This window comes from Gasterosteus aculeatus, chromosome Y (assembly GCF_964276395.1).
Source record: "Gasterosteus aculeatus chromosome Y, fGasAcu3.hap1.1, whole genome shotgun sequence".
Classification (NCBI taxonomy): domain Eukaryota; kingdom Metazoa; phylum Chordata; class Actinopteri; order Perciformes; family Gasterosteidae; genus Gasterosteus; species Gasterosteus aculeatus.
This window is the reverse complement of record NC_135709.1, coordinates 9,607,734-9,632,769: the sequence shown is the minus strand read 5'-3', so window position 1 is coordinate 9,632,769 and position 25,036 is coordinate 9,607,734. Positions and strand designations below refer to the sequence as shown.

The 25,036-nt window shown below is 43.2% G+C and overlaps 1 protein-coding gene across 2 annotated transcripts in view; it reads right to left on the bottom strand.

The window, feature by feature from the left end:
* Positions 1 to 25,036, bottom strand: part of LOC120812518 (guanine nucleotide-binding protein G(o) subunit alpha-like) — a 90,945-nt gene that overhangs the window by 4,018 nt on the left and 61,891 nt on the right. The window contains exons 5-8 of one of the 2 annotated variants that reach the window (XM_040168616.2): positions 19,479 to 19,607; positions 18,268 to 18,397; positions 6,258 to 6,411; positions 541 to 5,463 (exon numbers count right to left, since the gene is read on the bottom strand). In XM_040168616.2, coding sequence (XP_040024550.1) covers positions 5,276 to 5,463; positions 6,258 to 6,411; positions 18,268 to 18,397; positions 19,479 to 19,607 — 601 coding nt within the window. In that variant the 3' untranslated portion in view covers positions 541 to 5,275. Of the gene's footprint in view, positions 1 to 540; positions 5,464 to 6,257; positions 6,412 to 18,267; positions 18,398 to 19,478; positions 19,608 to 25,036 lie in introns of those variants that run through there. The other variant, XM_040168615.2, reaches the window with a different exon arrangement.

The window sequence follows — 25,036 nt, the reverse complement described above, 5'->3', positions numbered from 1 at the left end:
AAGGATGAGATGAAAGATTAAGGGAACAGGTGAAATGAAGAGAACAAGAGAGGAATGAAAAGAAAGTGATGACAGGGAGGAGAAGAACAAGAATGAATGATGATTAAAAAAGAGGAAAAAAAAGGAAAAAATCAGTCACTGGTCACATTTTAACATTAACAAAAATAGGCCAAAAACCTCGCAGACTATTACACAAAGAAAGAACATTAATTATACTCTCTCCAACTAGAGCGTTATCAATATAAAAAGAGAAGAGAGGAAGACACACAATTCTGCATAAATATTTATCGTGCATCTTTAATAAAATTAAGAGCATGAGTATTATGCAGCCAGACAAAGATGATGACCCCGCAAATGAGGAGAAATTTATTCACCTCAAACACTCATACTGACAAGAAACAGTGGCCGCTAATGTTTGGTGGATTTGCTAAGAAAATTACTTTTCAAAATAAATAATCACAATTTAGGAATACAGATTAAAAAAAACCACACAATGCAAAAACCTCGTCAACGCAAATTGGGTCAGAAACATCACACAAGTTACTCATGAGCTGCTTTATTGTTGTTTCTCTTATACAACTTTGAATAAATTATCACAACACTGAGGAGGATACAGCAGCTTTGGTTTTACTTAGCACTCAGTAAGATACACAATACGCAGACCATCATTAAACAGGACCGTAGATTTGGCTGCAGGGTCTCTGTACAGAATAGACAGGCACTTGTTTGGCATTAGGAGAAAGGTTAGATAATGTGGAAAATGGTGGCATCAATAAGAGTTGAGATAATGATGAGCGCAGGGACTTTGACCAGCACAGACTTTGCTTCCTAAATCCCAAAAAGGTTAATTTCGGTGTCAGTGGGAAATTAACATATTAATGTACCAAAAATCATTTGCGCAAATTCTACAATTTGAAGCATGAATAAATTAGAAGCTTGGTTACATCTGACATGGGAACAAATTTCACCCTAAATCGGGTTTGTCGGCCACTGTGGGGTTTCAGAGATTGTTTATGTTGCCATGGCATTTGTTTTGTGCAAACACCTGCTGCCCAGATAGGATCAGACCGTTGGTACCTGAATGAACCAGTGATTGGGTCTGAGGTGAATAATACAAACAGCAAAAAAAACAAAAAACTAATTAGCCTACATTACACACAAATCTCTCCTTCACTGCAGCCTATTGGAGTCCATTATTTATCGCTGGGATTTAAGCTCCATTTCTTGCTGTGGAGCTAATATATAGCCCAATTATATATCCTGGTGTACTACACAAGCATTTTAAATGGCAAAATTGTGCAGCAATTCTGAAAAATTCAAGCCAATGACATGAAAACAATAAGAGGACTAATTTCGAAGGGGAAACAGACGCAGAAATGTTTGTACGTCAAAGTTCTGTTTTGGGTGTCAGCGGGGTCATTAGAAAACAGGGGTCTCAAACTCATGTCAGGTGCGGGCCAGATGCAGCCCACTTCGACCGAACGCAGGCCGGACCATCACGGTTGATGGGGGGGTGGCGGCGCTGATGGTCCAAACGGAAAACGGTACGGTCGACGGTAGGGGGCGCGGACTGTTCGACCTGCGAAAGCCGCACCGGACACCCCAACAGGCCGGAGTTTGAGACCCCTGATATAAAACTAAGCAACTAACCATTAAAGTATATTGAAAGTGTAATACGTAGCCAATTTAGAGATGCAAAAACAGAGAAATGGCCCTTTAAATCTGCACAGCAGAAACCAGGCAACACGCTGCTCTGTGCGCAGCCTGAAAGCTTGAAAAGTACAGTAATCTATCGTCCTTTCTACTGCATGTGAATTGGAGCTTGTAACTACGGTAATGGCGGTTGAGGATTTTACCTACCCCATTGTTACACAACTGATGCCTACTGCTCGTTTGTTTTAGGCTTTGAGGCAAGAAATAACTTGATAAATATATCGAGGCAAGAAAAAATAAATAATAATAAATAAAAGCGGGGATGCTGCGTGAGGATTATGCTTTTTCAGTTTTCATTGGCAGGATAGAGAAGGTACTGCTTTGTAAATAACCCCAAGGCTCAGCTTGTGCTTGCGAAATATTAAAGAAATGAATTCACTTGTTTTGACACCGTTAAAGGACAATAGCGTTTGATGTTATGTTTATCTCCAGAGGGGATGCAGCAGGATCAATTAATGTTCCCATCGTATAATAAATGTTAGAAGTCAGAAGAAGACAAACCAAAAGCTTTCAGGAGCAGAACTAAGAATTGGGAAACAAACCCCAAAACACCAGCAGCTCTTCGGTTGGATAGGGTTATAGGATTATTTGGCACGAGCAAGTAAGGTGACATTTTGAAGTCTCGTGGGTGCGTTTATGTCTTCAGTTTGTGTGTGTTGAGGGCCTGTGTTTGTGTAAAGGGTAGACCGGTGCCTTCTGGGTAATTAATCCACAGATACTGACTCCACCCCAAAAGTGGGTTGACGTTGTTTCCAACACAATACAAACACATGCATGCAGGCATACAGGAGCGTGCACACACACACACACACACACACACACACACACACACACACACGCACGCACACACGCACGCACGCACGCATACACGCACGCACGCACGCACGCACACACGCACACACCGACCTTTCCTGTACTGTCAACAGACACACATGTAGTTAGCTATATACAATCGGTGAACACCCAAATATACACAAGATACACACACACACAAAGCAGGCTGACCAACAGCCTTAGGCAGCTCTCTAATTAAGGAAAGTTGGCAAAGATGTAGTGGGAGCCGATCACATCATCCACCTGTTTATAAAAAAGAAAATAATCACAGGATGAAGCAGGCAGGCCGTCGCTATTTTGAGTGTGGAGGGAAAAGTGGAATGAAGCAAATGCTCTGCTCATTAAATAAAGAAGCTGCCCCGTTTGCCAGAGAGCACTTGAATCAGGGAAGCTGCAAACACACTCGGCTCAGTCAATTCAAGTCACACAGAAAGTGAGACAACTCAGTAAACCCTCGTTTAGAAAGAGAAAAGGGGGGAGCTGCAGATATTTTCCTGTCATTATATGCATCTCTTTGGCTTTTACGGTGTGTTTTTTTAAATGCTCCCACAATTGCAAACAGCACTTTTCATTTCAGGTAAGCCGTGCGCTTCGTCAGAGCTCAAAGGCCCGGCTGCTGTGGGACGGCTACCCAGCACCAATGCAACTTGCTGGGAATGGAACAAAAGAAACAAGGTCAAATATTTATTCTCAGAGGAATGTATCTTTCAAAGCTCAGGCAGAGACGTGGATGGTAAAGAGATTACATTGAGCAGCTTCACCCAGGGATGTTGTCTCTGGGCCCTGTGAAATCAATGCCTCCGTTGAGACGTTATCTGTGAACTGTCTGAAAACACTGCCACTAGTAGCTGATTTATTGTGAGGCATGAATGCTGAAACACAAAATATAAACCCAAAGACTTAAGTATCAACTTTCAAGGTACATTTTTAAATGTTACAACCCGCAATATATTTGCAGCTCGCCTCTTCTAACTTTGATCAAAAACGAAAATGACATTAAATAAGATAAAAACAATTTAAAAACCCTTTTTCTGAAGGAACAAAACCACATTTGCTCTCAAATTAAATGCATCCACTGGGATAACAACCATGAGGCTCAACACACAATTCAGTTGAGCTGCATAAACTGCCGCTGGGTAGCGTTCGATAAGATGGAAAGCAGACATTGCTCAAACCATGAACCCTATAAACAGCCTACGCATGTGAACGGAGGATCAGCATGCGTGCAGGCAGGTAGACAGTCTGTGTGGTGCGTGAAAGAGCAGGAACACGGATAAAATGCAATCTGGAAACCCATTGGCTAATGTAAATGCTGATTTAGCTTCTTATTAGCTAAAACACAACTGTAAATGAATAAGTCTGACATTCGGGGCCTTTAATTTAGCCATAAGTTTTTGAGTAACATCCATTCAAAATGCAGTAAAAAAAAAAAGAAATGTGACAGAAGGAGGTTTGTGTTAACACTGTGTTTCTATGGTGCCAGGGGAGGGACGGTCCTATCTGATGAACATTTATATTTAGCAAGGCGTCACGCCATTTGATTCAAAATGATTAATATTAAACTAATGAATTGTTTGTTTTGTTGTTTTTTTTAACAAAAATAAATGTAACTTTAATAAAAATACTGTTTTTTTGTAGAAATTCAACAAATTAAAACTACAACCATAATGATTAGTAATAATAATAATAATAATAAATTCAAATTATATTTCATCATGCGCTTCTGGTCTCTCAAAAGGCTCAGTAACTGTTTTTACAAATAATATATATTTCATAATAATGAGTTAATAATAAGTTTAATTTTGTCTAATAATTTAACATGCTTGGTTTTTTCTTACTGCATTCATGATCACGATATGTTTACTAATGTCTTACTGCATAACTAACAAATTAATTTGGAGCTGAATAGTGCAACAATGCAGTTGGACCGTATGCGACTAGAGGAAAACCAAATCAAAACAGATACAACATAATTAAGGCGCTCACATTAACTATTATATATATATAGCATATGTTGAAATGCATTTTCTTTATGCTGATGACTAAGCGTTCATTCAGAATCTCTTAGAAGACGCTATAACACTTTGACATGACATGGGCAGAATAAATTCTGAAGTGCATCTTGACCTTGACCAGTTTCAAATATAAATTTATATTCACTTTGACAATGGCCCTTTGTGTAAGGTACATGACTAAGGCAGAGAAGACTAGCCAATTCTTTCATTTTTAATTATTACAATAATTTGGGGTAGAGGAGGGATTTCCATTAAACACGTTTGCTGGAAGCCCTATAAGATGGCCACTGTTTATTTAGATTAATTAGTAATCCATCCAGTTCTTTGAGTAAAGCACTACTGCATTTACAAACACGTCTCAGGATCTTTATATCTCTGCAGTCAACTGGAGCAATGTGCAGGATGTCTACAACACACTGGCCTAAGATTTAGAGTTAACTAAATACACATAGCTGCGGGAAATTGCGGTAGGTTTTTTAAGGAGGATGTCAAATAGGCAAGTCGTCCCAACCAGGTACTCATCCAATCAATCCATTAATTAATTAATTTACAGTAAAACAATATGGCGACCACACAAACACAGCCTGTGCCCCATCTTTGACTGATTATCATATGATGACATCACTAATATCGGCCACATAATACGTGCTACAAACTGGTACAGTAAACAAGTCAAACATCAGTGATCCAATGGCCAAAATGTTACGTCTTTGTCAGTACAGGCCACACCCCCGCAGGTTATTCGCTATGATGACATCAGTGACGGCATCAAAGACAAACTGGATGTTGTTGGTGTCTGTAGCGCAGGTCACATGGGCGTAGACTTCTTTGCTGGGTGACTTGTTCTTGCTCTCGTACTGACATTTGATGTACTCTTTTCCCTCCAAGTACGTGTCTGGACCTGAGAACAGAGGCACACGGACATGGGTGACATGCAGTCAGGTGAATGCTTGAAAAGCTGTTGTCACGTGACCCTTTATAATCAGCGGGCAAACCCCACAGTACATTCCCCGTATCTGCAATGTTTTCTGACCTAGTGACAGAAATGAGGAGCATGATTCAAACTGTATTCTGATTAAAGTCCATTTTAAACTGGAATTCTAATTCTCTCCTTCTCAAATTCTTGATGGTTTGCTCCTACTCCATCTTGCTTTCCCACAGTGTTGCTTTGTGTATTTTTTTCTAATTTTCTCACACTCTTACTCTCCCCAACATGGTTTCCTCTTCTGTCTTATTTCCGCTTTCCTCTTGTGTCTAAATGAGCACAGCCTCTCTCTCATTCCTCTCAACACTCATTACTTCTTTGTCTGTCATCTTTTACGTTACAATCTGAGCTTGATATGTTTCTTTTCTGATGCCTTTAAACTTCTGTTAATCATCTTTATTATAACTGTTGATTAAAGGGGAAGCAAAACTAATAAAGTATCTATAATGTGTGACAGCTCACTGAGATCAGAGCAACAAATTCATTTGAGGAAATATGTTAGAACGGTTAATGTCATTAAATAATTCAAAGCCAGTGACTCTGAAAGTCTTAAAGTTAGGACTCTCTCTTCTCTTCACTCTTTTCCTGTAAATGTAGGGCGGGGAAAGCTCGTTCTCAGCAGCTACAGTGCCTTCTAGTGTTCATACAATAATCCAGAATATAGAATGAAATATCTACAAAACATCACTGTCAAGTGCATCAATATGTACCGGTGTACTCGGGGAAGCAGATGGACAGTGAAGACTTGGTGATCTTTTTTTCAAAGATGTCCTTCTTGTTCAGGAAGAGAATGATAGAGGTTTCCTTAAACCACTTGTTGTTACAGATGGAATCAAACAGCTTCAAAGACTCGTGCATACGGTTCTGTGAAAGAAACGTTACCGAGGGTTAAAAAGGCATTCGTACACAACGTTCTGCATGGTCATAGTAGACACAAACCTCAAAACAACCTGACATGCACACATCATTTCTGCTAATGTGCTCAGAAAACGTACGCACATAAGTACAAAAATTAAGAACACGAATTGTACATCCACACCGTTAAAATACAAAGAGGAAGTGGGTAAATTAAAATGACAAAGCAGAACAGAGGTACTGAGGGGTTCCTCTAGTGCACAGACACTGCATTTCCTCCTGCACGTTGAGTGGGTATACTTGTGTGCGTAAATCCACACCTCAGTAACAACAATTATTAGTAAGCTGGATGTCGCAACATAGTTAAACAAAGCTACGCGTTAAAGCTGTGAATAAATGACCGCTTAGAGGTTCCCTGTGCAGATGTTGACCACCAGGTACATTACAGAGCGATACTTTAAAAAGAACGGTCTTGAGTGTGTCAATTATTCAGTCGCATGTGCTTGCGACTGAATAATTACAACTTGCTTCAACCAGAGCAGAAGTTTATGTAATCGTCAGGAAGCAGCAACTGTTTTGTGAAGGTAATGAATTATAAAAGGTTGCAGCGTTCCAACGAAGGAGCCGAACACGACAAGGCCCTCTGGTGTAAACCTTGCACGTTGAAATTAGCTTGGTAAATCTTTTCTGAGGTAGAAAACGTAACACGTTTCTTCGGCTGGATACACACAATGTCTGTCCATTTAAAGCAGTAATGCTACATAAAATCAGGATTTGAGTCATAGATGAAAACACAACCTACTAGGAGGCTTCATACCTTTCTGTGGGTGGGGCATCTGTAGAAGATCTGACTGCTGATTGGTAAGAGAGGACAGTCGATGGCGAGAGTGACAGGAGGAGTGGAAGGAGCCAGAGATGCTGCAGGATGGAGTTTAGAGCAGGAACGGAAAATGCAAGGGACCCCCTCATCCACCCTCCTACCCTCCGCTCACGTCCCATACAATGCCCCCTCTAGCCCACACACACATATAGTATACGTACACACCCCTAGTGCTGAAAAGAAAGTGTTTAGAGGCAGAAGTACAGAACATTATCCAGACAGTGTTCACCCAGAGCAGCTGTTATGCAGACTGCGTGTGTGATCTCTGCGCGTTTTCAGAGAAACAAAACAAATAGAGGGGGAGAAAAACACAATGCAAGCGGTTCTTCAATAGAAGGAAGGAAATAAAAAGCAGAAGTAGTGTGTGTTGTACAGTGTGTGTTTGTGTCTTTAAAAGGGCTTTGATGTTTAGACATGTACAGTCGAAACCTTAAGCATCTGTCCGGCCAGGTTGTATTTTTACAAATTGTCCTTGAAGAGTTACAACGAGCTAGAAAAAACAAATGGCCTCCGTGAGAAATCTCGTTCTTGAGAAGGAACCGGAAGGAGGGACAAGCATGAAATGATGGAGCTTTTTTTTCATATCTAATTCAAGTATGTTGTCTTTCCTTTGCAGAGCGTAACCCATTGGCTTCATGTTCAGATTTTGTGACGCCTTCCCGCAAAACCTCGTCCACACACTGAAATAGATTGTGCGCATGAGTTGCACAGACTGTGTGGTTGCAATGGAAACTTTCTTCATCAACTGCAAACCCTTTTATTCCCCCCGTGAGTTCGCTTCATTCATCCTGGTCGGTGTTTACATGCCACCGGCGGGCAACGTGCACGAGGCACAGCGGACACTCGCCGACCAGATACGGCGTGTGGAGCGGACCAACCCGGACTCTTTAGTTATTGTCCTCGGGGACTTCAACAAAGGAAATCTCACCCATGAACTTCCTAAACACAGACAGTTTATTAAATGCCCCACCAGAGAGGAGAACACGCTGGATCACTGTTACACCACAGTAAGCAGGGCTTGACACGCCGTCCCTCGTGCTGCACTGGGACACTCTGACCACATCATGGTCCATCTGATTCCTGCATACAGGCAGAAACTAAAGCTCTGCAAACCTGTGGTGAGGGAATTCAAGAAGTGGACCAGTGAGGCGCTGGAGGATCTTCGGGCGTGCTTTGACTGCACAGACTGGGATGGTTTCAGGATGCTACTGACAGTCTGGATGAGTTCACAGAGGCTGTAACTTCCTACATTGGCTTCTGTGAGGACAGCTGTGTACCATCATGCACCAGGGTGAGTTACAACAACGACAAACCCTGGTTCACAGCGGAACTCAGAACACTACGTCTGCAGAAGGATCAGGCATTTAGGAGTGGGGACAAAGACTTGTACACAGAGTCAAAATACAGGTTCAGCAAGGCGGTGAGAGATGCTAAACGACTGTACTCTGAGAAACTCCAACAACAGTTCTCAGCAAGTGACTCTGCTTCGGTTTGGAGAGGCCTCAAACACCTCACCAACTACAAGCCAAAAACCCCCCACTCCATGAATGACCTCCGCCTGGCAGACGAGCTGAATGAGTTCTACTGCAGATTCGAAAGACAATGTCCTGATCCCATCCCCCATAGCTCCACCAACCTGCTGCAGTCCCCCTCCCCTCCCTCCCCCAGCCCATCAGGTGCTCACGCCTCTTCATCTATATCACCTTCCCCTCTCCCACCAGCAACGACCCTCTCTATTCTGGAGAGAGACGTTAACCGGCTCTTTAAAAGACAAAATCCCCGTAAGGCAGCCGGTCCGGACTCCGTCTCCCCTCACTCCCTGAAGCATTGTGCTGACCAGCTGTCTCCGGTGTTCACTGACATCTTCAACACCTCCCTGGAGACATGCCACGTACCAGCCTGCTTCAAGGCCTCCACCATCATCCCTGTTCCCAAGAAGCCCAGGATCACAGGACTCAATGACTACAGGCCCGTCGCCCTGACCTCTGGAGTCATGAAGTCTTTTGAACGGCTAGTCCTGACCCACCTGAAGTCCCTCACCGCCCCCCTCCTGGACCCCCTGCAGTTCGCCCTCAGAGCCAACAGGTCTCCACTACATCCTCCAGCATCTGGACTCCCCAGGAACCTACGCCAGGATCCTGTTTGTGGACTTCAGCTCTGCCTTCAACACCATCATCCCGTCTCTGCTGCAGGACAAACTCTCCCAGCTGGCGTGCCCGACTCCACCTGCAAGTGGATCACAGACTTCCTGTCTGACAGGAAACAGCACGTGAAGCTGGGGAAACATGTCTCAGCCTCTCGGACCATCAGCACTGGTTCCCCCCAAGGCTGCGTTCTTTCCCCTCTGCTCTTCTCCCTGTACACCAACAGCTGCACCTCCAGTCACCAGTCCGTTAAGCTCCTGAAGTTTGCGGATGACACCACCCTCATTGGACTGATCTCTGTTGGAGACGAGTCCACCTACAGGTGGGAGTCTGACCATCTGGTGTCCTGTGCAGTCAGAACAACCTGGAGCTCAACGCTCTAAAGACAGTGGAGATGGTTGTGGATTTCCGGTGGATCAGAGCCCCACCCTCCCCCATCACCCTGTGTGACTGTGTGACACCCTGTGTGAATAGTGTGTAACTATTGTGGATTCCTTCCGTTTCCTGGGCTCCATCATCACCCAGGACCTCAAGTGGGAGCTGAACATCAGCTCCATCACAAAGAAGGCTCAGCAGAGGTTGTTCTTCCTGAGGCAGCTGAAGAAATTCAACCTGCCAAAGACGATGATGATCCACTTCTACACGGCCATCATCGAGTCAATCCTCTGCTCTTCCATCACCATCTGGAACGCTGCAGCCACAGCCAAGGACAAGGGCAGGCTGCAGCGTGTCATCCGCTCTGCAGAGAGGGTGATCGGCTGCAATCTGCCGTCCCTGCAGGACTTGTTCGCTTCCAGGTCTCTGAAGTGAGCTAAAAAGATTGTGGCTGACCCCCCTCACCCCGGACAAAAACTGTTTGTGCCCCTTCCATCTGGCAGGAGGCTGAGGTCCATCAGGACTAAGACCTCGCGCCACACGAACAGTTTCTTCCCGTCGGCAGTCGGGCTCATCAACAGAGCCCGGTCCCCCACTGACAGATTATAACATTCCACCGGTCACTCCCCTTCACACTGCACATGTTACTTTAACTGTAAATTATCACTTTGTCGTCACTCGTGACTTTGTTACTTGCTAGTGCACTTTATGCTTAGTATTTAAACTTTTTTAATATTTTACATTTTTAGCTTTAACTTTATTCCCTTGTTTTATACTAACCTTATTCTCTTTTTTACTAACCCATTGCATTATCATTTCATTTTACTTTATTTTATTACTTGTGCACTGCTGTCTTGTTGTCTATTGTTACACTGTCTGTCATGCACCAACCGCGAAGACAAATTCCTTGTATGTTTGACATAATTTGGCAATAAATGTTTCCTGATTCATGTCCTGATTCCTGAGATATATTATTGCTCTCTATCACACTTCTTTCCCCTCTGCTCTTGGATTTCGGTGTGATGACCCAGTCAAAGTTCCCCAACCAATAGAATAACAGGTGCAGTGTTGCCAATTTAAATGATCCCTGCCTCGTTGTGGGTGCTTTCGCCGGATCGATGAACCGGGTTCATCCACTTGCCCGTAGTTCCCATCGGAGCTCAAACTAACCACGCTTGTGCTATAAATTGCTCCATTTCCAGAGCCAGGAAACGTCAGCTTGATGCACATTTAACCGTCACTCTGTGTTAGCTCGGAGTGAGAGTGCAGGGTTTTAAAGGGAAGCATTACAGAATCTGAATCTGAAATCGATGAGTCAAGCCGTCAAAGCTTGTGTTGAATAAAGAGCTCCATAGAAAACTAAATGCCTGTGGCCACGGCTGTCACAGAGACATAAAACAGTTATGGGACTCCTTTAAATATCATACAGGTACTGCAAAGGCTATTGGTTATTCTTGAAAAGTCAAAAAACAAAAACAAATTCAGTTTCCTAAAAAGTCTTTTATAATATAAACCATTTTTTAATGCCTCCCAAAGGCAGTGATGAGAGATATAAAATGTTGAGACGGTATAATGTCAATGCAGGTGGTGGTTCTTCTCTGCTTGTTGGTGTTTCAGTTAGCACTTTAGAAAAGTGTACTGGCCAGGAATTTCACCTCCCCAGAACTATTCTACTCAAGTGTCAATTTCATAATCTAATTGTTTAATATATTCATCCATTGTATTCTGCTATTTTGGACCCAGGTCATATTAATTTCATTAAATTATCGGCAATTATACTGCTGGGAAGTAGTGAGAAATGTGATGTACATGTTGCACATGTTTTATTGTTGCTACTTGATTCCCATCATAAACTGCACATGCTGGTCATCCAACTTCAGCAAATATCCAGAAACCTTCGTCTGTAAGTTTCAACAGTACGGTTTCATGTAAAGCCTATAAAGTAGGTCTCACGATGATAACAGTGAAAATAAAAAACATGCATTATCTTACTAAGAGGCTTGTTTACCACGAATACTAAATATCTGCCTAGACAATTAGACACAATTAGTATTATGGAAAAACAACAAAAAACAAAAGCAACATTGAACTCACAGTATGTGAGTGATTTTAATGAACTAGCCAGAGATACAGGCCCAACTTTATCACTTCCATTACTGAGAATGGGGTGTTATCTCTGTTAATGAGTGTTATATCTCATCGTAGAATATCCTTTCTGCGCCGCTTTTTATGCTCTGAATCTGTAGAATTTTATCACAGATTACTATTCCGTCCGTTACCTGGTCATGTTTGTCCTCCCAACTCCCAGTGACTTCAGTAGGTAATTTGGATTGGTCATCGTCTAGATTTCTTGGTATACCAACTTTGCCACAAATTGGCTTATATTAACTAGTACAACTTATATTTTAGCTGCTTTGGTAAAAAGATAACAGTGGCCGCAATACCATGGTTAAACATATCTGAAATTAATTAAATTAAGAAACATCACTGCACTACAGTCAGATCTTTGGAGATCCTATCAGGAAACCCGGAATCAGGAAACATTTATTGGCCAAAATATGTCAAACATACAAGGAATTTGTCTTGGCGGTTAGTGCGCGACAGTAGACAGACAAGACAACAGTGCATAGGTAATAAAATAAAGTGGAATGAAATGCTAATGCAATGGGTTAGTAAGAATAAGGCTAAGGCTATGGGTTAGTAAAAAAACAAGGGAATACAGTTAAACAAATTTTAAATATTAAAAGTTAAAAAGAAAAGTTAAGCATAAAGTGCACTAACAAACAAGTAACAGACAAGAGACAAAGTGACAAGTGACAAAGTGATGAATTGCAGTTAAAGTGACATGTGCAGTATGAGGGGGAGTGACCGGTGGAGTGTTATAGTCAGGCAGTGGGGGACCGGGCTCTGTTGATGAGCCCGACTGCCGACGGGAAGAAACTGTTCGTGTGGCGGGAGGTCTTAGTCCTGATGGACCTCAGCCTCCTGCCAGATGGAAGGGGCACAAACAGTTTATGTCCGGGGTGGGAGGGGTCGGCCGCGATCTTTTTAGCTCGCTTCAGAGACCTGGAAGCGAACAAGTCCTCCAGGGACGGCAGATTGCAGCCGATCACCCTCTCTGCAGAGCGGATGACACGCTGCAGCCTGCCCTTGTCCTTGGCTGTGGCTGCAGCGTACCAGACGGTGATGGAGGAGCAGAGGATGGACTCGATGATGGCCGTGTAGAAGTGGACCATCATCGTCTTTGGCAGGTTGAGTTTCTTCAGCTGCCTCAGGAAGAACAACCTCTGCTGAGCCTTCTTGGTGATGGAGCTGATGTTCAGCTCCCACTTGAGGTCCTGGGTGATGATGGAGCCCAGGAAACGGAAGGAATCCACAATAGTGACGGGGGAGTCACACAGGGTGATGGGGGAGGTTGGGGCTCTGTTCCGCCGGAAATCCACAACCATCTCCACTGTCTTTAGAGCGTTGAGCTCCAGGTTGTTCTGGCTGCACCACGACACCAGATGGTCAGACTCCCACCTGTAGGCGGACTCGTCCCCACCAGAGATTAGTCCAATGAGGGTGGTGTCATCCGCAAACTTCAGGAGCTTGACGGACTGGTGGCTGGAGGTGCAGCTGTTGGTGTACAGGGAGAAGAGCAGAGGGGAAAGAACGCAGTCTTGGGGGGAACCGGTGCTGATGGTCCGAGAGGCTGAGACATGTTTCCCCAGCTTCACGTGCTGCTTCATGTCAGACAGGAAGTCTGTGATCCACTTGCAGGTGGAGTCGGGCACGTGCAGCTGGGAGAGTTTGTCCTGCAGCAGAGACGGGATGATAGTGTTAAAAGCAGAGCTGAAGTCCACAAACAGGATCCTGGCGTAGGTTCCTGGGGAGTCCAGATGCTGGAGGATGTAGTGGAGGGCCATGTTGACAGCATCGTCCACAGATCTGTTGGCTCTGTAGGCGAACTGCGGGGGGTCCAGGAGGAGGTCGGTGAGGGACTTCAGGTGGGACAGGACTAGCCGTTCAAAAGACTTCATGACTACAGAGGTCAGGGCGACGGGCCTGTAGTCATTGAGTCCTGTGATCCTGGGCTTCTTGGGAACAGGGATGATGGTGGAGGCCTTGAAGCAGGCTGGTACGTGGCATGTCTCCAGGGAGGTGTTGAAGATGTCAGTGAACACCGGAGACAGCTGGTCAGCACAATGCTTCAGGGAGTGAGGGGAAACGGAGTCCGGACCGGCTGCCTTACGGGGATTTAGTCTTCTAAAGAGCCGGTTAACGTCTCTCTCCAGAATAGAGAGGGTCGTTGCTGGTGGGGGAGGGGAAGGTGATAATGATGAAGAGGCGTGAGCACCTGATGGGCTGGGGGAGGGAGGGGAGGGGGACTGCAGCAGGTTGGTGGAGCTGTGGGGGATGGGATCAGGACATTGTCTTTCAAATCTGCAGTAGAACTCATTGAGCTCGTCTGCCAGGCGGAGGTCATTCATGGAGTGGGGGGTTTTTTGGCTTGTAGTTGGTGAGGTGTTTGAGGCCTCTCCAAACCGAAGCAGAGTCACTTGCTGAGAACTGTTGTTGGAGTTTCTCAGAGTACAGTCGTTTAGCATCTCTCACCGCCTTGCTAAACTTGTATTTTGCCTCTGTGTACAAGTCTTTGTCCCCGCTCCTAAATGCCTGATCCTTCTGCAGGCGTAGTGTTCTGAGTTCCGCTGTGAACCAGGGTTTGTCGTTGTTGTAACTCACCCTGGTGCATGATGGTACACAGCTGTCCTCACAGAAGCCGATGTAGGAAGTTACAGCCTCTGTGAACTCATCCAGACTGTCAGTAGCAGTCCTGAAACCATCCCAGTCTGTGCAGTCAAAGCTCGCCCGAAGATCCTCCAGCGCCTCACTGGTCCACTTCTTGAATTCCCTCACCACAGGTTTGCAGAGCTTTAGTTTCTGCCTGTATGCAGGAATCAGATGGACCATGACGTGGTCAGAGTGTCCCAGTGCAGCTCGAGGGACGCCGTGATAAGCCCTGCTGACTGTGGTGTAACAGTGATCCAGCGTGTTCTCCTCTCTGGTGGGGCATTTAATAAACTGTCTGTATTTAGGGAGTTCATGGGTGAGATTTCCTTTGGTAAAGTCCCCGAGGACAATAACTAAAGAGTCCGGGTTGGTCCGCTCCACACGCCGTATCTGGTCGGCGAGTGTCCGCTGAGCCTCGTGCACGTTGCCCGCCGGCGGCATGTAAACACCGACCAGGATGAATGAAGCGAACTCACGGGGGGAATAAAAGGGTTTGCAGTGGATGAAAAAAGTTTCCAGATCAGGAGAACAGTGTTGTAGGATCACCGTTACGTCGTTGCACCAGCTGTTGTTGAAGTAGAAGCAGATTCCTCCACCCTTCGTCTTGCCGGAGAGCTCCGTGTCGCGGTCCGCTCGGAGCAGCTGGAAGCCCGCCAGCTGGAGCGCGGAGTCCGGTATCGATCCGCAGAGCCACGTCTCCGTGAAGCACAAGACGGAGGATGTAGAGAAGTCTCTGTCTCTCCTCATCAGCAGCTGAATTTCGTCCAGTTTGTTGCACAGTGAGCGCACGTTGGAGAGAAAGATGCCTGGCAGCGGAGTGCGAGAACCACGCCTGCGGAGTCTCACCAGCGAGCCGGCCCGTTTTCCTCTCCTACGGCGTCTCACCGCGTGACGAAAGGTGAGCGCACCTTTGACTAGAATGTCCAGTAATTCCACGGAAGAAAGCAGGAAAGTTGGAAGTAACTCCGCTGGAGTTGTTCCACGGATGTTCAAGAGCTCATCTCTGGTGAAAGAGCTCCGGGAATCGCAGCAGGAAACATAATTAACAACAAAAACAACAAAAAACGAAGCGCACCGAAGCACCGAGGCGGCCATCAACGGCGCCATTCCTCTGTTTGTGCAGAGATACAATTGGTAGTTTTGAAATACGTGACTACTTTTCCGTGCTTAGGGACAGAATTTATGTTTACTTTTGATGTTGCCTATCGAAAACATTTTCTAGCAGCCATACCCAAAGTAGCACCATGAGTTTACGGCGCCGTCACTCAGAGGACACACTATTTAAAGGTATTCATATACGACACACCGGCTAGAAGCAGTTTTTTGAGTGTGTTTCATGATGCATGTTGCTTCTCTTAATTTGACATTCCTCTGGAGCTCCCACCTTAACGGGAGGCTGCAACGCTGCATAAATAGAGCAGCTACTCAGTTTCCCAGCCTGGATTCCTCAGAGGATACGCTTCAGGCTTTATAAATAGCAGTGAGCGCCAGGCATTCAAATCAGCTTATTTATTGTATGTAAGATCATCTACATCGTCTGTACAGACACATGTTCAGAGCTGCCAACTTTTCAAAAAACCTTGGAGTGAGATTTTGTCGGGGGTGACCAAAATGTTGCCGCGCACGCAGCCACACGCGCTGGTGGCTCAAATATCAGGAAATTGGAATTCATTTGGCGTAGTACCCATGTTGTACCCTGCATTCTGGAGGTTTGTGGGGCCCAAAGTCGTCGATAGGGGCGGCCTGCTGGAGATGGAAAACATTGGTTTCATTCTGTGAAGCAAAGACATAGCTGATGGTCCACCCCCAGGACATGTTGGTTTAAGTAGATTTCATGCATTCTAGTGGATTTTTGGGTGGTATGCCTGACCTTATTCTGATTCATGTTCATCTGCTCATGACTCGTGGGGCCTTCTAGACTTGAGCTGAACATTCAACCAGAAAACTATTGCTGTGCCTCAATGACTGTCTATGTACCACAATATAGCCTAATTAATAGACCTGTGTTTAAGATTTGACCAATTTAGATTGATTGACATTTTGATTACAATGGTATTCAACTAATTCTTAACTGAAACCTAACCTATATTGTTAATAATTGTATTCTTAAGAGCACTTAATGATTTATGTTCAGCAAAAAATGACAAATGTTATGTGAGCAGCCTTTATAAACGATGCTATGATGTTTTCAGCGTGCAGTATACCAAGAGGTTAACAAGGTGCTCTCCTGCTGCTTGTTATGACAGTTTACATTCACCACTCAAAATCACACGCACAAACACAACTAATCATTTATTTCCAGATTTAAAGTTTAAGAGAGTGAGTACTTAATTGAACCACATGTCATTAACACTCCTTAGTCTTTTCTCCTCCTCAGTTTCTCCCGCGGTTGTGTCTGTTTGAAAATCTTCTTCTGTTGCTGACTGCGGGACTCTTTGGGGTAAATAGGACGTCTATGCAGCGAATAGGTTTACAGACGCGCTCCTTAGCGCCATTTATCGTCGGGGAGTTTGAAAAGAAACGAACGCGCCTCGGCCCAAAATCAGAATTTTTTTTTTTGCCGTGAGAAATTGGTTGTGTGGCGTGAGTGCGTGTGAAAACATGCAAAAGCGTGTGTCACACGGCGAAACCGTGAGAGTTGGTAGCTCTGACATGTTTTTGTTGAGGAAACACTGAGCTACTCTGTGACTGTGTACCACCTTGTCCAGAGCCATTACCCGGTATTATGTGTTACCAATCTGTACTCATTAAATACACATTTGTAACTACAAATAATAAAGTCCTGCAATGTTAAGGTTTACGGTTATGAACAGTGTTGTAGTACCTGAGTATCTAATTCATTATATTTATTTCACTAAAGCAAAGGCATTAGAAACATTGTATGAACTTGGTTCATTTCTACACTGATTGTATATCTCTTAATTCAAGATGATTTGCCTTGAGAGTAACTTTGTGAGAGACCAAATACGACCGTCCCATTATTTAAAACAGGTTATTTGGTTTGGGCAGAGTGCAACTGATACTGTGACCGTAGGGATGAGAAAAACAACTCCTCTCGGTCTCCTCGTAGGAACAATCCAACAGTGGGTTCACCAGAAATTAAGCACTGTTGGATTGATTGCTTTAGTAAATAAACAAGTATTTTGACTGTGGCCCGTGGATTTATTTACATGTTTGGTTGTGGTATCAGACGATGGTGCATCAAACAGATTGAGAGGAAACACAACTTAATGTACATTGAAGAATGTGCTATGGTGCCATGAAAGTACAAAGACTTAGTTCATTGAATAAATAACACTTGCTATCTAAGTAGAGCAAAAAGAGAAAAGACAGTTGTTTCATTAATTCATTGAAATGGAAATCTAAACATTTAAGTAAGTTTATGGTTCAATTAATTTAGGAGCTTATCAAACAGCACATATTCCTCCGTGTTTCAAGTTCTTACACAGGGTGTGTAATTAATGTCAGCTGAAACACCGTTTCTACATGAAGAACAAGAGTAATATCTTTTAAACTAGCTGCTATAAGGCCTGTGTCCATGCTGTTCTCCAAAATAACATTAAGCATTCCATCTGACATGGCAGCCTTGAAATATGTCTTCCAATATTCATGAATTGGTCACTATGCCACTCAGTGACAGGGATAGAGGGACAAAGCGAGAGAGAACATACACATGTCCACATGTATCCTTACCGTGGTCTCGTCCTCATGCAGCACCTGGTCGTATCCGCTGAGCGCCACACAGAAAATAATAGCGGTGACATCCTCAAAACAGTGGATCCACTTCTTCCTCTCCGACCTCTGACCTCCTACATCAAACAGCCTGATGGACAGAGTGAGACGGATGTGAATCAAAACACATGTGCAATCACACACACACACACACACACACACACACACACACACACACACACACACACACACACACACACACACACACACACACACAGAGTGGATGGAGTCTTCTCACGCACACCTACCTACTTTAGGACCGATACAGGAGATCATTCCTTCCCAGTGCAATAACACTTTACAATAAATCATCTCTGGCCAAATAACAACAATAACAACCCTGTACTGCTGTGATGCTGCTGCTCTTCCTCTTCTCCTTTTACAAATTATTATTATTGTCTCTTTTGGAAGGTTATTCTTTTGTTTCAGTTTTAGTTTATTTAACTTAATTTAATTTAATAATTTAATATTTCTATCTTATTATATTGTATATAATGTGTACCCTTTTATTGTATTTTCTTCCCTGTACATGCGGCTGTGATACCAAAATTTCCCTCTTGAGGGATCAATAAAGTATCAATCTATCTATCTATCTATTGTGCAATAAAACTGTAGAACGATCAACGTGGAGCGTGGTGCAATATTGCAACTGTTTAATAAGTTTTGATACTCCATTCAATGTTTTCTGTTCATTTCAGGGCATACTCTTATTGCATTTTTTTTATACAATTATATTTCATAGTGCATCTCAGATGTGTTTATTGACTTATTTAAACTGAGGCTATTTATTGTATTGTTCGATGCACACATTTTAAGTCTCCCACACACTGCCTGACTGCCAGAAATAGCAATTAAGCTGACAATATTTAGGCTTTTTAATAAAACACACCCAGCAGCACACTGCCTGCTCCAGTGCCAGAGTAACAGTAGAAAGCATCATTCTGCAGAATGAAAATGTTTGTGCGTTGTGTAATGTATCTGTACACACAAAAAAATAGTTTGTGTGAAAATTACAGACAATGATAGATATAAACACTTGTTTAAAGCGTTACATTGCATTAATTAAAGACTGGAGTTCCCAAATGGATAAGCAGAGCTTAAGATGAGAAGAGGTGGAGCTTGTGAACCCTAACCCAGTAAAATAATAGTCAATGTTATGTGTTGGTACTGACCTGAAGTGGAGGTTTTTGAAGGTAAAGTGTGTCTCGACGATGCCAGTGGTCTTCACTCGGGTCCTCAGGATGTCCTGCTCCGTGGGCTGGTAGTCCGTGGCACCAATCCGATCTAGGCTGTCTAGGTAGCTGCACAGACACAGAGACAGACGCAGTTTGAAAACCAGCATCAATCGTCTTGTAGTTTAGCTTTAACAAGACGTGGTGCGGATTTCTCCACATGAACCACTGTAGTGGTGAAGGTGAAGCTTCAGAGAGAAAGTTTTTTTTTTGTTGCCTTTTTCATACACAAAAACTACTGCGGGCAGCAGCATCTTGTACTGCACATCCATCAAAATAATCCACAAATGAAAACCCATCCAGAATTCACCCCGCCGGTCCCTCAAGAGCGCCACAGACTCCCGATGAGGCAACGAATATAAGTTTGATGTTTTCCATCGCTATTTACTTCCAAAACATCCCCAATACTCAGGTACTTAAATCTGCTTGTGATATTTGAATGCAATGTATGTATGTTTTGGTCATTACTGTTATAATGTCAGTCACTGGCCTGTTCCCACATTGTTGTTGCTATTCTTGTTTATTTTCACAATCCATTCTCTATATAAGTGAAGGGAATTAATTAATGATAATTATCTGCTTATTTAAAGAATGTTAGCATGCGGCTAACTAGCTAAAAGACAAGTGTTAAGATAGTTGAAAGGTCATGGAGCACATTATTAACTAAGGGGGTAAGATGTTATCACAGTGTGGACTTTAGGCCTGGATGCTACGACAGTCTCGGCTAACGTTTGCGTCAAGCGCCAAGTTGGATTTGGGGAAGGTTTACATCTTCTAAACCCTGCCATATGAATCTGTAAGAACTCAGTCTAAGACCCTTTTCTCTTCTACTCTTGAAATTGAAAACCTACTTTTTTTAAATGATCTAAGGTCCACAAAACAATTATAACAACAACCACAGTAGAAACTGGTATAATTGGGATGACTTTTCAGAGCAGTTGGACGAGAGACAGAGAGACAGAGAGACTGACGGACAATCAGTATCCATTCAACTTGAAAGAACGTCATTAACATTTTGATCATTGCGGATCATCACATTGTTAAGAGTTCTTGGTTTGAACGTACAGCAGCTAAAGTAACGTAGTGGTGTGGCGCTCTGTAAACAATCAGTTCTCATATGGCTTCCTTGTAATTCTTTTTCTTTGAGTTGAGTAGCTTGGTGCATCTCATCTTTAAGAATCACTTAGGTCTCAGTAGCTCAAAGGGTAGATTGCTAATCACACTGACAGAGTACTAGTGTGATCACTGAAACAAGGACGCATTTGTTGTGTTTCTTTCCACTGTGTGATGATGTATGTCATGGCTCAGGTGGCTGAAACACTGAACATTACATAACATGCAGCATTTGACAACCACCCACTGGATGATGTATTAATAATGACATCCAATGTACAACTCTCCTGACTGCTGTGGGGCAACTTTCTGTTTCTCCCTCAATTGAGGGTCAGAGGTCAGAGGAAGATACAGATCAATACTGTCAGCAAGTAGAGGAAGAATCATTGTACAGTAGGGCGAGATGAGTACTCGGTTACGTAATGGCATATGACTAGAAGTGGACCTTTATTTTTTAATGTAGATCAATATATCAAATAATCCTTAATCGTACAGCTCAGATTAATCTCACTGAACACGCAGGGAAGCTCCTGGGCTGAGGGGGGATCGCTCTCACAACTGTAACATTCCGCCTCACCACCGAGCGAAGACGGAGGAGAAGAGGATGAAGACGGAGCTGCGGCTTCACTACTTATTCACTTTTACAGCATGTCCAATCTGTTAATCTGATTGGCTGGTGTCTGCTATGTTCTCCTAAAGCCATGTTCATTGCCTATGCGGACATACAGCTGTGTCATGTCCTCCTAAAAGACATCATCCTTATGCTTTCCCTTCTGATAGACTTCCAAAAGCAGGTGCAGAGCAATAACCATCTGACATTTTTGCTGTTCTCAACCAACTCAAGATCGGCTGACGGAAAGTCGGACCGAACGGGAGGAGATATAACATCATCACATCATGCATCCATTTAGAGTAATGGATGTAAAGCGTTTACTTATAGATTGGCGGGTGGTGTTTCAGAGCTTTTATAAATGGATGCCGAGTTACTTCTAAGAGCATGAGGGGAAAAAATAAAGTATGAGCTAATGGTCTAAACACTCACACACACACACACACACACACACACACACACACACACACACACACACACACACACACACACACACACACACGGTGATAAGAGCTATTGATCAATGAGAAACAGATATGGTTTTAGATCATGGGGTGCGGAGAGACGGTAAATAGGGAGAGCTGAAAGGGGGAGACAATTAGAACATGAGGCAGAAATTGTTTGGAATGGGAAATATATAGAAATACAAACTAGAAGCCACACTTTGTATGTACTGCATGTAGAGAGTGTAATAGTTTCTGGATGCACAGGGCAAGTGATTAAGAAGAGATGGAGATGATAAGACGAAAGTTTACACCTGAAAGACCTTTAGCAGCAAAGTAGGCTCAGCCCTCTAAAGATAAAAGCTGTCAGTCCACACCTGTCCCCAATTCTACCCAGCGGTCCCATTTCAGAGAAAATGTTTTTGACAGGAACTTAAATTATTGCAGATTAATGTATTCCTGAGTAGCCTATTCTTAGTCAGCATTGATCGTTCTATGTAGAGCTACACTGCAGTAGTCCCACCCTCATTCTGATATGGTGGACTCCGTCAATTTACATCACATCCCATTTAATTCTTCTTTGATTTCCCTGGTGATGTAGAGTATTATAGATGATCCCTGAGAAAGTATGAGGCACAAAAGAGAAACCACCGAAGAGAATGTTGTCTGTTAAATTAAAGTCAAGTGCACGTTGATCGACCAATTATCAGCCACAATTTTCAGTATTTGTTTGATATTTAACGTATTTATTTTCATGAGTCAGCCATAACTCTGTTTGTCACTGCAAGACACTTCAGTTCACTTTGAATTGCCTTGTTTAAATGTGCTATACCTTATGCCTTTCCTTATTGTACCTAACACACAGATGAAAACACAGATGTAACCCTGTGCAAAACATGTTTTTGTATTAACCCTGTATTAAACCTCAGTCCATCTACTCGCTGCCTCAGTCTCCCCTTCTCTCCCCCTGCTCCCTCCCCTTTAATGTGCTGAAGTAAAGCTCAACCAACACTTTTTGCATTGCACATACTGCAATTCATGCAAAGAAACAAAGTTCTGTATTTCGAATAGTACGGTTATTTAAAATAATCCTTTATTTGTCCTGCAGCAGGAAAATTCACAGAATCTTCCAGCACGTGTAACAGACAGACCCAAACCCCTCTGTCAAGTAGTACAAGTAGTACTATCGATCCCTTACTGCATTGACTGCAAGTGCAATGACCGACATCAGCATGTGGTTAAATGTTGGTGACATTCCCTAATATAAAGGGTGGTAAAAAACCATATTCGCAAGTATACACAAAATGTAACTTTAAACAGATACACATATATACACAGAGGGTATAATATGTACACTTTGAAACATACCTTAAAAACCTGTTTATGTGGCATTTCTTTTTCTTTTTAAAGTCAGCCGATGGGGGGGGGACTATCCTCCTTCATAGCTGTTGCTAAGTAACTAGTTTTAGAAGGTTGAAATCTATGTTCCGATTTACCACCAGCACTCACGATATCAAAATTATGACTTCGATACTATACCTTTATCTATGATAGTAATAAATAAAACATCTGTAAGGTTCCCTTTTTTACCTGGCACCTGTTTGACTGCCTGTGGGATAAACAATGCTTCATTTACTTGCATATAGATTGAGTTTTATATTCTCACATTCATATTTCTTAATTCATGGAATAATTATTTTTCCTTAGGTGAAGATCCACCCTCAGGCTCCACCAGCATGTATCCTACTGCATCAAGTGTGTATTATTTGGTACAATTTTGTGTGCATTCTGACCTCATGATCATAAAGGCCCACATGAGTGAAATTGTAGGTTATTTTGCATGCATTTCTGCTGGACTATTCAGTAACTTATTTGCTGTCTTGTTTTTGTCTTGTGTTGCAATTCCTTGTTATTTGACTGTGTTAGGAAAGTTGTTGTCAAGCTAGCCAACAAAGCTACAGGGCTGTCAACTCTGACCGCCACACATCCAATTCCTCACGCTAAGTAATCGGACTCCAGGTCCGAGCCGCGTTGGTTAACCCCCGTCGCCCGTAGCGTTATCAGACGGGACAAGCGGTACTGCCTTGCATACGCGGATGCTGTGCTGCAAAGACAGGCAATTGCTTAACTGAGTTAGCAGCTAAGATATCGCCTGCATTGTCTCGCATCCATGCAGCCGCCCCGCTATTCAGTCTACAATGTAATGTGACCAATCTAACATCAACGGGTTTCTGGTCAAGTGAGCACGGACAGTAACAGTAGCGTTACAGCTGTGAACGTAGCAGTACAGTCCTACTCCTGTTTAACTTCCTGTTTGGAGACATAAATAATATATTGTCTTAGTTGTAGTAGTTCAAGCAATATTACTTGAGATAAACACTAGAACACCATAAAGTGTGAGCTGCCAGCGAACAGCAACTTGACGCATGACTTTTAGATGTTTCAACTCTGCTCCTTGTCATTTATTTATTATTTAATTAATGTTGTGTTTAATGATTTTAGACTGGTGTCAACTAAGAATTGTTGTAACCCGGTTGGCAATTAACATCATCAAACTTCACGTAAAATAAACTGAAGTTCCCCATTAAGGTCATTGCATTTGTGACGATGTCGAGGACATAATTGAGGACCAGTTGGTACATGGATGGTGCATAACCACTTTGTCACAAAGGCAGGGTATTCAAATCATATAGAGTGTATGTGCATTGTGGTTAAGAGGTCGGGACAAGTGGAGCATCTGCACAGAGAGAGGTGGCCTAAGGCCGTATTTGTTCCTCACAGAATAGAGACAAACACAGAATAGTGTAAATGCATGTGTGAGGACATACTCACGCTAACACAAACAGAACTGTGTTTATACTAAATTATCAGCCTAAGCTCGTCTCAACTGAGATCCTGACCCATTGATTTTGACAGTTAAAAGAAAGACTAGAAAACATGAAAGAAGAACCACTGGTCCACCTTAAAGTTCAACTCATAAGTGAGCCTGAGTTGTCGCTAACTTCAGGGTTAACCTCCTTCTCTTTAATATTCTTGAGGAGCTGTAGCATTTATTGACTGAAGAACAAAGTGTATGCACTGCACTGCTGCGTTCAATGTAATACGCCAGGCTTTAAATAAACTGGCTAAAACCTTGACAAAACATAGCAGGCAGTTGCCTGTTGGGCGCCTACACTGCAGCTGGTGATCAATGACTGATTTATGGTTTGTGCATAAGTTATCGTTGCAGTTGGGAACTTCAACCACAGCTTTTCTGCATGCAAGAAGCTAATGTTGTCGGTTAACAGTTGAAGATTTTTTGGTTGAAGACGGAAGGAGGCAGAATGTGGTCT